Genomic DNA, 12,263 nt, shown 5'->3' with positions numbered 1-12,263 from the left:
TTTCCTCTGTAGATTCCAGCTTACTCAACAGCATGCTGCCTAAATAGAGAGGGGGGGAGACATACATGAATATGGACTTTATTTCTCCTTTGTGTTTCTAACAGCAGTAGACGTCGACTTGACTGGACTATGTCATAGGATTAAATGCATCATGGGATTTTCAAGAGTAGAAGACGGTTTTATTTTTACTTCAGTCAGGCGGGACTAACTGCTTCAGACTTTGGTTTTTAACTGTGCATGCACCTCCCTCTACATTTACAGTAGATGTCAGCCACTTAAGGAGAGAAGAGAAATGAAGGTATTGATTATATCTTCTCTAGCAGGAGATAGAATCATCCATCTTTACCAGCAAGTGATTTGGGGGAAGCACACACACTGTTATTTAGGCCTTTATGATCCCTTTCTTGCAGTGGAAACAAGAAGTAAACCAATAACAGCAATGTACAACCATTTACATGTCCAGCTGACAAATGTAAGTCTTTCTCTTTTTAGATACATTTATTGGTCTTCACCAACTCCTGGGAAATAGTATGGCTCCAACATTCCTAAATGTTTCAATTTGTTCATCACCTAGTGGCTACCTGTCTCTGAAACTGTGAGGATTTTTGTTAAAGCTCATATTGCTGGAAGAAACGTGATTATTTCACAAACAAATGCTATGGGGCAATGACAGTCAACAAATTCAAGTGGATGTGAAAAACTAGCAGTGAATCAAAAGAAGTTCAAACACGCTGCAGTCACTTGATAATCCACTGTGGGTTCATTATAAGATAGATCCCTCTTACATGACGCATAGGCTGCTCCTTGGTTTTCATTTATTCAAATTGTATATCTTTAGCTGCTGTTAGGGAACATCAGATCTCTATATTTTAAACAATCATAACTTTTTGTCTGGTTCTTCAAACAGTTTATTCCCATTTTGCTTGGTGTGGGAACTGTTCGGTTATATCATTTTGTAAGATCCCATGTTAATATGTAAAATAACCTAATCAATAATTACAGAAAATCCATTTAATTTCACACACACTATTCATAATAATATTGTGAGTGCATGAATAGGCCACTGTGGTATTTGCCAGTGTCTTTATATCTGATCAACAATCAGCTGCTGACACCTGCAAGCTGCAGCTGCAACCTGATGGGTTCATCAGCACAGGAGGCTGAGTGGAAAAGCATATAAAACTAATTTCTTTAATTACAAATGGCATATTTATTTTAAAATCTCAACTCAGTCATCAAACATCAGAGCATAAACTAACATCTTTCGTCAAGCTGCCGCTGTCAAGGCTGTGCTACTTAATTGCATATTCATTCCAATATTGTATAACGTGCATTAGTAATTAAAGACAAAAGAGAGCTCATGCGAAGCAGAAAATCAGTTTCTTGCAACATCATTTTACTTCAAGTTGTGAATTTGATTTGCATGTTCCATCCATCCATCTGTACCACTTATCCTCTTAAGGGTTGTGAGGGAAGCTGAAGCCAATCCCAGCTGACATTGAATGAGAGCTGGGGGATGACAAGGCCAACGTACACAAACAAACAAACAATCATGCACGCTCACATTCACACCTACAGTCAATTTAGAGCTGGGATTTGAACCAAGAACCTTCTTGCAGTGAGGTAACAGCCCTGATAGTGCTGCTTTCCATTTTAACATCTATTTAAGTTTAAAGTAAAATAAAAGATTAAGACAAAATTTAAAAATAGTATTGTCTGTGTGATTCTATGAGAACTGACAGATGCTTTGGTTTTAACTCGTAGTTTGGTTAAGTTTAGGCAACAAAACTACTTGGTTAAGTTTGGTAAAATATGGTGGTTTGGGTTATAACATACCCTTTGACAATATTATCCATCTGCAGAGGCTTTCTGGCAGAAAGCTTTGAAGGCTAACCTCCCCCATGTGCGGTTTGTGTGTAGTTTCACCCACACAGCCACAGCCAGCTGAAGCCAGTAATACTAAACTGTACGCACACAGGGTAATATAGGCTACTCCTGTTGAAAACACTTAACAATGGTGTGATTTTATCATTTAAACCAAGCCCTTGTTCACCTTGATCTCACTTTAGAATGATGAATTTCCACCATTATACTGTAACGCTGCAAACATTTTACCTCCTCTCCTCCACTTAAGGACTGCTCTGTGCCGGGGCCTGTGAGGTGACACACAGCGACCTTCTATTCACCACAGCAGTTGGTCCTCACTGCCAAACTCATCTGAAAAATGCCCAGAGGTGTAAATTTGTGCAGACAATTTATCTCAACTGCTAGCACTTCAGGTATCTCTTCTCCCTGAGAAACTGGCTGCTGTTTCTCCAATTGTCCTTTAACAATTACTTGGGAGAGATTCGGGGGGGAGACTGGCCAGTTAAACTGCAGTTTTCTCAGCCACCATTGTGCAGGCCATCTAAACCATGGGATACAAAGCTCTCAAGCGCAACAGAAGCCAAATAAAGAGGTGGCGAAGGAGGGGGAGGCAGATAAAAGCTGACACCCAATGTATTATAACTCGGTTCTATTAGATATGAGCTTTTGCTAGGGTGAAGCACCATGGCTTCCGGCAAAGATACCGCTTGCTCATTGTGCTTTAGAAGGGGGGCTATGAAAACTGTGTAGCTACTGTGATTCTGTACACAACACACAGTCACTCATGGATGTTTTACTAAACCAGAATAGTCACTAATTCTAAAAGTGGAATAAACAGATGTGCTCAGACTGCCGAGTTTATACTAAGACATACACTATGTTTATGATTAAAAGTGCATCATAATCAAAAAAATAGATACACCATTTATAAAATGCTGCTGTCCGGTTCCTTTTCACCATCTATCTACTTATTCCAGAAATCTCTGTCTGTCCAGATGTCTGTGTGTGGAACGCATATCTCGAGAACCTTTCATCTTAGCGGCTTCACACTTGTGAATTATTAAGGGCTGAAGGAAGTGCAGTGTCGAATTTGGTACGACTTGGACCTAATGACTTCACTGCAGAAAAACCAGGTGGGATGATCACAAAGTTTTCTAGCTCATCTGCCCCATTGGCTGTTTATAAAAAACTCTCCACACACACAATAAAAAGTGACAGTTTGAGGAGGACAATGATACATTCTGAAGTAGCTACGGAGCTTTAAAACAGGACAAGAGAACACACAATTCCAAACCGGTTTAAATGGGCACTAAACTAGTTTATCTACTTATTCCACCAATCTCTGTTCATCTTATCAGCTTCACACTTGGTCTGTGTACACTTGGACGAGATTCTGCGCACTGGGTCCAGTTTCACGTCTCTTTGAACAAACAGGTGAGCAGCTCTTTGTGTAGCGCTGGTGAATACTGAAGCTGATCGTTTTACACTGCAATTCACTTTGACAGTTTCAGTAAGAAAGCTGCAATCAGCATTAAACAGGCCAAGTAAACAGCCCATTCCAAACAGGCAAGTTTAGAACGGGCACTGCTCTAGTTCATTCAATTTTTGTAACAAATAATATGTATTCCACTTACAGTTTACACTTAGACATCTGCTTTTATATAACATTTAACTAATGGACATATTCTGCAATGTTATATATGTTATGTATTTATAGCCAACTTTCTTCTTGTGATAACCTTGAAAGGGCGTGAACAAGGGATTGCTTTATTTCACAGCCCACATATGCCACTTTAATAAGGAGGACTTCTCCCACATTTGGTGATTTGTCCTACTGGTTGTGTCCTGTCTCTAAAAGTAACACCTCCAATCAACTTTGCATGCTTCTCAATAGTAAAGTTGATCAAAATCTCTTTTTTATGATGCACTTTGTCCAGTTAACCACAATAAATCAAAGCACTAAGTGAAATTATTCGTAGTCAGCTGCTAAAATGTTTATGATATAATGATACGTCAGGGCATAAATGCTGGTTGGGTTTTTCCTCTAACATCAGTTTTAATAAGCAGAAGGACTTCACATTGGGCCCCAGACCTACATTATATTTCCTCAGTATTTCATCATCATTTTAAAGTGCCCATATTATGATTCTTGTGTTTACTCTTTCCTTTAGTGTGTCACAGCTTTTTTTGTGCATGTCTGCTGAGTTAAAAAGGCCCAAGTCTGCAGTACAGGGAGATCTTCTCTCTGACAGAAACAAAGGACTGAGTGTGGAACGACTCAAGGACGACCTGACAGTGGATTTGTTTTTTAATAAGAGAATGGATAATGACTCCAACACGAGGACTATGGAGTAGACTGATGAGTTACAAGAGAACTGTTCCAAAGATTCTAATAATGAATTCATGAATTATGTGGCAATAATTGTATTGTGAACCAATTTACAGAACACTTTTGTGAAATTAAATTTGTTGTTGATGTTTTTGTTGTTGATGATGATGACTTTTATAAAATGCAACAAAACATAGATTCAACTACAAACAAACATTGTATGGTTTCGTATTTCATCAGATGCAAAAATAAAGACACCAACATGATATCAGAATTATATATTTGCTGCCCTGCACTGTAAAAATCACCAATGCCATTGGCAATTAAAAAAAACATGTTGGTTGATGCATTACTGAAATTAAACATTAATTTATGTTCTCCAAATTAGATGATACATCCAACTTAGTGTATTCACAAAGCAGTGTCAAATTAAAATTAAAATCTGTTCTCTAATATGAATTACATTTAAACAAGTTGTATCTATATTGTATTTAAAGCACTTGGAGCTGCATTTCTTGCATGAACGGTGCCACACAAATACAGTTTATTATTATTACTCACTATCACTATCAATGATGCATCATACAGTTGGTGCACAAAATCAGTAGGTAATGCAGTACCTCATGCAAAGTGAACCAGTGTACAGAGTAGTTATTGAGCATTCTCTCTTTACTTTGTTATCATATCACTATCAGTACTTTTGCAATATACCAGACATTTAAATCCTAATATTGAGACCATGTTTACATTCACGTCCATTCTTTGAAGTCATGAAAGCAGGCGCCAAAATGATCTTACTTCCTGAACATCTAAAAATGTTCACAAAAACAGAGGTACACACACACACACACACACACACACAGCAGATTCCAAGTCAAATTCAAATGTCACACCTAGCCGTGCTGACAGTGATCGGTGCTGCTGTTGAAAATTGCTGTGCCCCCTGTACATGTGGCAGACAGGACTTTCACAGCATCTGGTTTTTGTCACACATGAAAATGATACGGATGAAATTGTCAATTTGATGTCATTCTCGAACGCATTAACCAACTACTTTATACATTTATTCATTATGTGTGTATGCGCCTCTGTGAGTGTCCTGCAAAGTTGCCTCATTGAGAATGTTGCCGACACCGGGCCTGAAAGCATCTGACAATCAAGGGAATATTAGAGGGTTGGAGGGATTCCACTCTGACTAAGTGGCTCTTACTGCGGTGGAGTGTGACACTGCTCTGATATTCATAATGATTCACGGTGCTGTTGACACACTGTGGTGGTGGTACTTAGTGGATTGCAGCTTCTCTGACTCTGCTGATGAGGGTTTTTATCTCCAGAGAGCATGCCGGACCAGTTCACCAGCTCATTCTTTGATCATCACAGACACATCAACTGGGTTCTCCGCTCACAGATTCGTCACAGGTAAAAAAATCACGAAATATTGCAAACACTGCATTATGGTTAGGAGTTTATTTAAAAGGCTCGATAAAAAAGAAGTCAAAGTCAGGGGCTGCTTCATCAACTGTAGTGACGTGAAAATAAGGCTGTACTCATTTAGGTGGAAATGTATTTCAAGCCAAAGAGGCCCATAAGCAAGCAGCTGATCTCTTGTTTGACATGCTCAGGACACTCGTCCATCACGGCTGCTTAAACCCCAATCTCCTTAATGCTGTGTGCCAAGCAGAGGCACACCAGGTCGCTGTATGAGGACAAAGGTTTGACTCATTTGGAAATTGAATGTCTGGCCTTTCACTTTCACAGTGGAAACTCTGACCACGGGGCCCCTGAGCTGGAATGGAAATGGGTATAATTGGGAAAATGTTTAAAATCTTCACCATGTTCTTTGGTTAAACCTGAATTAACACAAACACATACACGGTAATCTGTTTACACAGTCATATTAAAGGGACTTGTCTTTCTTGTGAGGACGAAAGAACAAGTCCTGTCATAAACCATTGAACCATTTAAGGGTATTTTAGGTTAGGTTTGTTATATTCAAGTTAACGCGTTAATTCTTCCTCTAATCACTATATAAACAATATATTAACTTTGATTGAAATGTAGTAAAGAATGATGGAATAAGCATGACTGACACAAACGGTGTGATTATTGAACCAAAGCCACTGAAGCTGCTGTGCTGAAGGGATGTTGGGCATTCAGCACATACTTTATCATTGTCCTGCATGTGACATTAATTAACACCGTCCGGACTCATTTTTACTCCTGCTGCTCATCACTACAGGGCTGTGCTAAAACTGTGTATTTGGGCAATTTAAGGAGAACAATCATCTGAGATTTGCAATGTCTGAAGATCATCCTGTCAATGGTTTCTGTACTTTTTCAAGAATCAGTGAGATTGTTTTTTTTAAGACTTTGAATAAAATTATGGCGAGCTTGGGTTCTCCTTAGTGTCTATGTCGAAAAAACAACATAAACACTAAGGAGTTCTTTTTCATTATCGAAAATAAAACTAGATTATATGTAGAATATCCCATTTACCTTTGAAAGTCTTCTGCACAACTACCAGTAGATGTTATTGAATGTTGGGGGCATGTCTTCAGTTGTGTATTTTATTGTTATCAGGTGTTTCTGCCTCTTCTAAAGCACAATAGAATACCTTTATAACAAATGTTTACAGCTTTATTCTTATAATATTAAGACTTTCTCCTCAATTATGATTTTCTTCTTGTTATATTACAACATTATTCTTGAAATCTGTTTTTTTTTTTCAGTATGGCCTAAATACTCAATAGTGCTGTGCCACCACATAGACTCCATAAAAAAGAAAGTAAGAACATAGTGAAAATCACATTATTTCTACTTTATCATTTAGTGAATATGAATTAAATAAATTGATACTGCCTTCAATGCACTAAATGGTAACTAAAGTAAAACTCATTGTTGCACTGTCCCTCACAGAGAGCAACAAGTCACATGACACAGAATAACACCAGCGGTAGGCTGAGGCAGAGCACTCACCTGTTTCAAATTATAAATACCATACATTTTTACTTAAACATGTTGTGAGTATGAGTAGACATTTGAACCAAGAACTTGTAATTCCTCCTGTAAATATTCCAGTTTGCAGTTGTTTCAGTGACTTTTCATGTGTTGGTTCTTAACAAATCCAGGTATTTTAACAAATTGGAACAAAAACAAAAATGAAACCGCCGATCAGAGCCCATCCCTATAGCTGTAGATTTATCTAAGTCCAAAGGTTGGGAGAAAAAGGAAAGCATATCCCTTTTTAACTTTTGCAGCTAAGCATTTCCTCTACATATTATATTGAGTTGTACAATAATTAAGTGTTAACCCACTTTTTTAGAGCGTGTTTTCTTTATATGTATTAAATTGTATAAGTTAACAAGAGGGTTCACAGCCTGGCAAACCATTTGTGCGATTTGTAACATCCATCAAAGAGCCATTGAACCATTAAGACTAACCTGGGACTTGTTGCTGGACCATGTCCGACAGATCCTGCTGGTGGATGAAGAGAACCAGACCTCCAACCGCGAACAGCAGGAGGAACCAGAGGAAACAGGGCAGTCTCCTTCTCCGTCCACGCAGGGAGTCCACCACCATCTTCCACTTCATCCACAGCATGATGCGGCACAGTCGGACGCTAATGTAATAAGTTCTGGAGAAAATCAAGGAGAGCTGTAAATGGGGAGAGGGCGGGAAGAAAGAGATGGAAAAAGAAGAGTGAGCAAAAGAGGCAGACTGTGTTCAGAGGTTTTCATCTTTCTGTATCAATGTTGCACAAGGCAGATTTCAAGCTGTATGGTAACGATGGTATGTAACAACGTAACAAAGTACCGTAGTTCAGTAAAAATCCAAATTACTGGTATTTGAGTTTTTTTTCAAATGCAACATTACACTGTTACTTTTGCGTAACTACATCTAATTCCACAGACGTCTGTCTATCTGTTTGTCTTATCAGCTTCAGACTTGGTGTGTGTATTGTAAATTTCCAGAGGAAGTGCAGTACACAATTTGGTGTGATTTAGACATAATACATTAAATAATGATAAATATTGACTAAACATAAACGTAATAGCCAGTAGGCAGTGTGCCTCTAGTCAGCAGACAGATTTGAATCCTCTTCTACATCCTTGGACAAGTATCTTTTAAATAACCACTTGAAAGAATAGAATCATCTCTATATATTATTTACAAAACCCAAACACCTCAGTATATACTGGAAATCCATTGAACCCATGAAGTCTGTTCAGAATGCCAACATAAAAACACGATTGTCTACTACCTAATTCCTCCAAATAGAGAAATCTGGGTTGTGTTTCTAAGGATAGAGCACTTTAAACAGTAGAGCAGTTGGACCGACTAGACAGAAGACCGATTCTAGGCTCTGTTCATACAACAAAATGAAGAAGTGGCATCTGCCTTCAAATTAATATGCAGAAGAATTTCAGTCTATACTATCGTGTGCGCTTTCGCAAACCAAAATGAATGAGTGTCGTTTCTCTGGTAATGCTTCTCATTCGTGCTTGAATCCCATTTGACGGCAATATTTCCAAGTTTTTTAAGGACTACAAAAAACTCAAGGTGCAATTTATATTCCCTCTCCAAATTCTGTACCACACATACAAACTTCTAAAAGCCACAAGCACTGGATATTAAGAGGAGGAATTATGCGTATACCCTGATGACATATTCAACAAAAACTACAATCAGAATGATACAAGAGGAATGTCCTGTCACTGATGCAGTAATACTTGTGTAGCGTGGTCACAGGTGTGTGTTTATAGCCTGCAACTGCAGTCAACTCGTCTCAGCCAATCACGTTACAGAGCTGGAACTATCCGTTTTATAAATATGAGTTAGTTTCATGCTGTCGGTTGCTGTGCTGCCCATTTTAGGATTTCAATCATAATATTCATTAAAACCTCTGCAGAATGAAAGTAAAGCAAAGATTAATATATACATATTATATACATAGGGCCTGATCTGCTAAAGGATTGCGCATGTTAAAACATGGGCTAACTTGATTGCACTTGCCACTGATTTACTTACGGTGCGCCCGAAGGATCGCGTGCACTATAAAACGCTCTGTCCATTTAGTATGGTTGCCTTATTGGGCGATATCGGACGCAATATCGGGCGTTTCTACCCGAGTGCACATTGAGAGGAGTAGATGCAAATACTTTAATTTGGCACACGCAAAGTGATTGAAAAAGCCTGAAAATAATTGCGGTGGTTGTGACTGCGTCTATATTCAGTACTTTTGAAAGGTTGGTGCTAATCGAGACAGCGTTACGCACAGATGGCTGCAGTTACTGTGGTGAGGAGGAGACGGCAGAAGAAGCAAGGAGAGAACGGGTTTCTTCAGAAAGTGAACTGCACCTGCTGCTCAATATTGGTCAGAGGCATCTCTTCCACCGGCCCCCCCACCTGTTTTATTTGCCAAGGTTTTATTATGCGCTATTTTGTCTTTTGTTCTTCTTCTCATGTCCTGCCATCTTCTCTTGATTTCATCAGTTGTTCTTTTGGTTTTATAGCAGCATTTATCTTCTCGCAGATACTCGCCCATATCCCGTTTCTTTGAGTCAAATTAATATTTCTTGGCTGTAGCTCAACAACATGTGTGTTTGCCTCTTCCACTAACACCTCCAATCCCAGGGCATTAAATTGAGCTTTGCGCTTGCGATCTCTCTGCTCTCCTTTATGCTCCATGTGGAAACCAGTAACGCACGTAAAACATTCATTTAAATACTCCTGCCTCTACCATGTTTGACCTTGTTATTATTGACTTAGTTATTTTTAGTAAATCACCCACAAAACGGCCCCCCACCAAACTGTCAATCTGTTATAATGCACATGCAATTTAGCACTCTTTATTTGGGATCTTAGTAGATCAAGCCCTTGATGTATATGTTATAGATAAAACATTTCCATCTGATGGAGGAAGTGATCCTTGTTCACATGCTCACTGTTGCTACATGAGAATGTGAAGGCGTTCAGATTTAGCGCTGAGTTTTATACGGGGTGAGGAGCTGTTCCTCTAAAAATTGGAGGAAATATGGAAAAAGAAAAAGAAATTCTACATGATATTATGTAAAAACCTCCCTCTTACAATTCAACTTTATTAATCTACCATTACATCCCCCTCTTTTGCCGCCTGCACTGTTGCCATGCCAACTCAGGTGCTAACCAGGTGGCTGTCATCGCCGGATGCCATTTTTATTCCTATGTGTAAACTTCACAACCATTGTTAATCAGCACACATGGACCACTATCCACTGTATTAAAGCCACACGACTCATGAGGGTGTTCTTTACTGGGATTACTGGGACTTTGGCCGTTGAGCTGGTACAAAGCCCGTACCTGTGGTATCACCATCTTGTTCCTTAATCCCAGACACGTATGACACCTCTGCTGTTTTCTCCTGCTTCAGTATGGCACTACATTGGTTTGTCTATAAACAATTAAATCCTTTATTAGAGGTATTGAGTGGATGCTGAATGCTAAGAAAATCATGTTTCAGCTGCTGTGCTGAAATCCATTTTGTGCTTTGCAGTTGGCTCAGTTTCCATCCTGCACATTCAGAGTCATGAAAGGATTGTTTGCAAGAGAGGCAGCTGAAAAATATCAGATATTATCCTTTTGTTTTGCTTTACAGAATTAGATCAGGTTTGACAATTTCCATTTTTCACCTCAGTGTTTTACAAGATATTGGGTCCAGGTAAACGTCAATGAGTTGTTTCTGGATATAAGAGATAGTTTTGGAAGCATAAAATAATGTTAGGATTTATACCCCTTTGGGTTCAGTGCAAGGGAAGGCAATGGTGTACGGGTTAGGGTTAGTCAGCAAAGTGTGAAAAGCATGCATACATGTCAGTGTTGATTTTGGTGATTTGAGAAGAGCGTCCTTGTTTTCTGAGCCTAAAGCAAGTGGCTGGTTTCAGCAGCTCCTTTTATATTGTTAACCTGAAACTGTGCCACACGAACCTCCTCGCTGTGAGAAATCTGTGGACAGTCCTGCCCTTGGTTTCTTCCCACTATTACCACAAGTTAAGTGCATTTGATTATACTTATTACCGTATCCTGGGTTACATAGCAGGATTGTATGGTGAGAATGAAACAGCGGGATTTAAGAATGTTGAAAAAGAATGGAATAGAAATGTATAATATATGAAATAAAGCAAAAACCTACGGACAATTTAGTGCAGGATTTCTTGATACTGTACAAAGCAACTCAACAGGTTATAAGATTTATTGAAAAAAAAAAGTTTTTAGAAGCACCATGAAATCTTTAATGTCAGCTGTCAGTCAGTACTACATGATTGAAACTGAGATGTTTTTTCTTGGTTTTGGATTTCGCTATTTTTCCTGATTCATGCTCGTTAGCGATTAGTCATAATATTAGTTATAATGACAGCAGCAGGAGGAGGGAGTCAGGTGAGGCACAGACTGAGAATGTCTGTGTGTTGATTATTGCTGCCATGACAGTGACGGTACAGTGCACCCACCACTGGCCCATTCCTTTATGGTTACTATAACAACAAATACGCTGTAGGCCTATGCCTGGAGCTGGTGTGTCTCCTGGGGTTGTATTGAAAGACGTATGTGGTTGTTTCGATTGGGCAAATGGAAAATATTAAAACATAAATCTGTTTCTCTAAAAAAGGATGTGATCCAAAGCCTAAAATAGATCATAAATTTGAATTTTCAAACCTCAAAAGTGTAAATATATCTAAATATATTGACGATTATAACATTCAGCCATGCAGTGCATACTTTCAAGATATTTTGACGTGTAACTAATATGTTTTCATACGACAAATGGGCAAAGCTTGAAAATGCTCAAACTTCCACAATGTAACATCTGAATTAATAAAAAGGCTTAAAATACGTATATATCTCTGCAACTGTCACAATGTGACACCAACATCTTGTTATGATCAAACAACACTTCATTTTAAAGCAATGCCTTTGTGCTTCACTTCCAAACAGATGTTTGTGCCAAGAAATCACAACATTTTTTCCATTTATATTAAATTTCTTCTGTGTCAGTGTAACGAAACAGCTTCTCGCTTTGATGTTCATATATAAT

The 12,263-nt window shown here is 38.7% G+C and overlaps 1 protein-coding gene across 1 annotated transcript in view; it reads right to left on the bottom strand.

The window, feature by feature from the left end:
- The window catches only part of LOC132999074 (carbohydrate sulfotransferase 8-like), a 123,005-nt gene extending 115,210 nt beyond the window's left edge, over positions 1 to 7,795 (bottom strand). The window contains exon 1 of the mRNA XM_061068855.1: positions 7,636 to 7,795. Coding sequence (XP_060924838.1) covers positions 7,636 to 7,795 — 160 coding nt within the window. The remainder of the gene's footprint in view (positions 1 to 7,635) is intronic.
- Positions 7,796 to 12,263: the final 4,468 nt, after the last annotated feature.

This window comes from Limanda limanda, chromosome 3, assembly GCF_963576545.1.
Source record: "Limanda limanda chromosome 3, fLimLim1.1, whole genome shotgun sequence".
Classification (NCBI taxonomy): Eukaryota; Metazoa; Chordata; class Actinopteri; order Pleuronectiformes; family Pleuronectidae; genus Limanda; species Limanda limanda.
Note: the sequence above shows the minus strand (reverse complement) of the source record. Positions and strands in the feature narration are given on the sequence as shown.